The 3,985-nt window shown below is 39.8% G+C and overlaps 1 protein-coding gene across 1 annotated transcript in view; it reads left to right on the top strand.

The window, feature by feature from the left end:
* The first annotated feature begins 672 nt into the window (after positions 1–672).
* Positions 673–3,985, top strand: part of LOC118430177 (ATP-binding cassette sub-family A member 5-like) — a 35,140-nt gene continuing 31,827 nt past the window's right edge. The window contains exons 1-5 of the mRNA XM_035840886.1: positions 673–803; positions 1,150–1,419; positions 1,845–1,989; positions 2,249–2,358; positions 3,089–3,313. Of these exons, the coding sequence (XP_035696779.1) occupies positions 720–803; positions 1,150–1,419; positions 1,845–1,989; positions 2,249–2,358; positions 3,089–3,313 (834 nt within the window). The 5' untranslated portion in view covers positions 673–719. The remainder of the gene's footprint in view (positions 804–1,149; positions 1,420–1,844; positions 1,990–2,248; positions 2,359–3,088; positions 3,314–3,985) is intronic.

Here is a 3,985-nt window from a genome sequence, read left to right as displayed (position 1 = left end):
GGTCATGAATATACTAGTACATTGTACGTGTATTTTCAATACGAGAGATGGTATTTTTAGCGCCTGACAACAGATCATGCACATAACCATTGGCTGTTTACGGCATGCGATCAGACCCATGTGATGAGAAACACATGGTTAAACACCTGGGGCGCAACCACAGCTGTGGGGCGCAACTAAATTTTGTGCATTTATGCTAGTCTCAAACTTTTCATCCCATAGTGCACAGATCATAAAATAAGTATCCATATATTTGATTTACTTAATTTAAGTGTTATAATGTCTACATTTTCCGTGAAAGCTATGATCTATACGCCAGGGATGTACAAAGTATGTTCACGCCCCCCTCACATAGTGGTTTCGTCAGAAATTACATGCGGTTATTGACCTGTAGCTTTGGTGCTGTGGATCAAAATAAAAGTCCAGTCAAACGCACCAGATATTTACCAAAGGGCTCGGGTGAGGTGAGACCAGTGTAGTGAGGTGAAGTGTTCGTATTCCCTGTTGGTGACATTTTGTGCTTAAAGGAATGGCGTTGATTCCACGTAAATAACGGTACATGCTTGTAGACATGATATGGTATGATACTATAATAAGCTCGGTCAGACTGTGTTTAAATGTACCTCAATCTCCCTGAATATTGAAACATTTTCAAAATGTTTGTTACAGACTGCCGGCTTATTGAACACTTGCCACAAGCAGTTTTACCTGGCGTTAAAATGGCGAGGTTTTGGCAGCAGCTGAAGGCGCTGGTCCGCAGAAACTGTCTGCTGAAGATGCGGCACAGGAAGGAGACATTTCAGGTAACGTTAGGTGAAAATATGATGCTTGTTTTGAGCTTCAGTAGACAGTATACTTTTCCTCTGTATATAAACATGAGCACTTCCATGCACCGATCAAGATAAAAATAATACTATACTGAGTCTCATCTTTCATATATTGTTTGAGTGAAGTAAATAAAATGCATAAGATTAAAACACTGTGATTCATTAAAGGTACTGATGTTATGTATATATGTGTGTGTGCGTGTGTGTTGAGTGAGTGAGTGAGTGAGTGAGCAAGCAAGCAAGCGAGTGTTTGTGCATCAATACCATTGGTAATGATTCTGACATGCTATTTTGTCAAAGCTTGATACTCTGTGTTCCACAGGAAATATTCTACCCGCTGTATTTTGTTGGCATCCTGGCCTTTGTTCGTGCCATCACAACAACAGTAGCTGACCCCCCACTCCCCATCAACGGCAGCCGCTTTAACAGCACGCCACTCTTCAGCGGCAGATTTATCCAGGCCATGACAGCAGGGTCCATCGCTGTGGCCCCCAACAGCTCAGACGTGGCTGACATCATGACGAGAGCTGTGCAAAGTTTGAGCAATGCCACACACCTCCCCCTCCAGCATATCATGTTTGCTACAGAGGAGGTATAATATTTACCTTTTCAATTTCCTTGTTTACTTTGACTTTATTCAAATTGCGTCAAAAGCAATGTGTGTGGACACTAGGCAGTTATTTTAAGGCTGATATCGTGACCACATACCTATATACAATTATACAATACAAAAATTGAACAAATTAGAAATTAAAATTGTTGATACACTTAAAATAGTTGCAGCTGGAACATGTGCATGATAAGAGTTTACAACTAGACTGTGGCACATGTACAGCTGGAAGTAAATCATTTACTGGTTTGCTGGTTTAAGCATTTCAAAATTTTGCATTTTTAATTGAAAGTAATGACTGAATAGTTCCATTTTTCGGTAACCAGACATTTTACAGACTTTTTGGAATGGGATTGCAGAACAATTGTATGATGATGACACAAAATGCCAATTTGTTTTGACTTTAGGCAATGCAAGAAGCATATAAAGCCAATTCAAGTCTTTACTCAATTGGGGTTGTGTTTGACCTGGAGTCAACTGGTGACCTCAACTACACCATTCACCTGCCTTATTCATATGGAGCCTCTACAGAAACAACAACTGTGGGACAAGGTATGTGTGGGTCTTCACTGATCACATTGTTAGACTCAAGAGCAGTTTAACATTATGAAAAGGAACTGTTGTACATTGCATTTGAAAATGTCCTTGGAACATCCTTTTTTTGCCAACAGACTATGACTGAAAGCTGCCATAATCTCCATTCATGACACTTGACTTTGAGTTGTGACAATTTAAACTCACAAAAGATTGTTCCTACAGCACCTCAGGTTTCAACCTGTGTGAAAATCTACACTTTTTATTTCATCTTCAGATGGATGCAGACAGGGGGATGGGCTGGATATAGTGAGCTGTCCAGCCAACACATACTTATACACAGGGTTTGCTGCACTGCAGGCAGCCATAGACACTGCTCTTATAAATGTGAGTGTAAGAAATACTTGCAAGATTCAAAGTATCAGATACACTCCAATTGTAACAAACTTGAAATCAGAGTTGTGGGCATATGAGACACACAGCATTAACTATATGGCTTGAATGTTTTATTTTCATGTATAACATAGATAAGGTTGTATTCAATAGGCAACTGCATTTAGCTATGCAATCTAATATTTATTTGCTGCATTATGTACTATGTCCTCTACTTTGAAAAAGAAGTGTGTTTGAGAGATTTCTAGTGCAGCACCCCTCATGTCTGCACAGTTTAGATATGCAGGAGTGCATTACTCTGGGTACCTTGCATTGCATGCATCTTTTCAATGTGGAATTATGCTAGCAAGCATTGTATGTAAGCATTATGGAAGTCAAGTCAAAGCCTCTAACTGTAATAACATTATTGCTATACATTCACATGTTTTGAGATGGATTGATTACTGTAATTCCTGATTTTTTCACTGTAATGTTATGTTCACGGTTTTCACGGTGACAACTGTAACGTGAACTTATCATTACCGATAAAAAATAATTCATAGACTTTTTTCATGCGCACTTGCCTCGACAGTGAACATTTAGTTCCGAGAACAAGTTCAATTTTCTCAGACCGTGAAAATTTGGTACCGTGAAGATAAAGTGAATTACAGTAATCTTTATGAAATCTTAACTCAAGTATATTGTACATTCAAATCTAAACTAGATTGCCTTTCCCCATGCCCAGTGGCAAATCAATGTGTCGAACATGGCACTGCCAAACTATCAAGTGGAGATGATGCCCAAACCTTCCTACAGTGGTGGCTACCCCTTCGGTATCATCTCATCCATCTATTTTGTGCTGGCCTTCACTCCCTTTGTGGGGATCCTGACAACCAACCTGGTGTCAGAGAAAGAGAAAAAGATCAAAGAAGCCATGAAGATTATGGGGCTCAATGGAATGGCTTTCTGGTAGGTCATAGAAAGTACATTTGTATATTGAATCATATGCATACCATTCCCTCTATTTGTCCAATTTCTACTACCTGATCAGCAATCTGCAGCGCTTGGTAGAAGCTGGGAATGGTATGCTAGAGGAGTTGGCTGACCAGAGGAGCCAGTACGCGACCAGTTACAATTTTTAACTTTCGTCACATGTTTGATGCCTGAATGCTGCTGTTAGGTCCGTCACGGGTGAGTTTGATGGAAATAAAAAGATTATTTAGCAACTTTGCACCTATTAGATTATAGCAATTAGTGGACTTCAAAGAGCAAAGACTCTGTAGGTTAAGTACTGACTCCTCTGGTTGGCCGTCTTCCCTAGCATACCATTCCCTCTATTTGTCCAATTTCTACTGCTTGACCAGTGATCTGCAGAGCCTAGTAGAGGCTAGCTTGTACAGGTTGATTAATTGCTGCCTATTTGTGTGTATTCTGTAATATATTTCTGTGGTGATATCTCAAGTTCAAGAATGAATAACAGAGAGATGAAGCAATAGGATAGAATGAAATAACAGTAAAGACAAGGAACAAAAATCTTTGCTTTTTCTGTAATGGTTGAGTCTTTCTGTCATTTTCCCCCTAGGGTCAGTTGGCTTGTTGTGTATATGATTGCCATCACTGTGGTGTCTGTGGTGTCTGTCGG

The sequence above is a fragment of the Branchiostoma floridae genome, chromosome 14, assembly GCF_000003815.2.
Source record: "Branchiostoma floridae strain S238N-H82 chromosome 14, Bfl_VNyyK, whole genome shotgun sequence".
Taxonomy (NCBI): Eukaryota; Metazoa; Chordata; class Leptocardii; order Amphioxiformes; family Branchiostomatidae; genus Branchiostoma; species Branchiostoma floridae.
Note: the sequence above shows the minus strand (reverse complement) of the source record. Positions and strands in the feature narration are given on the sequence as shown.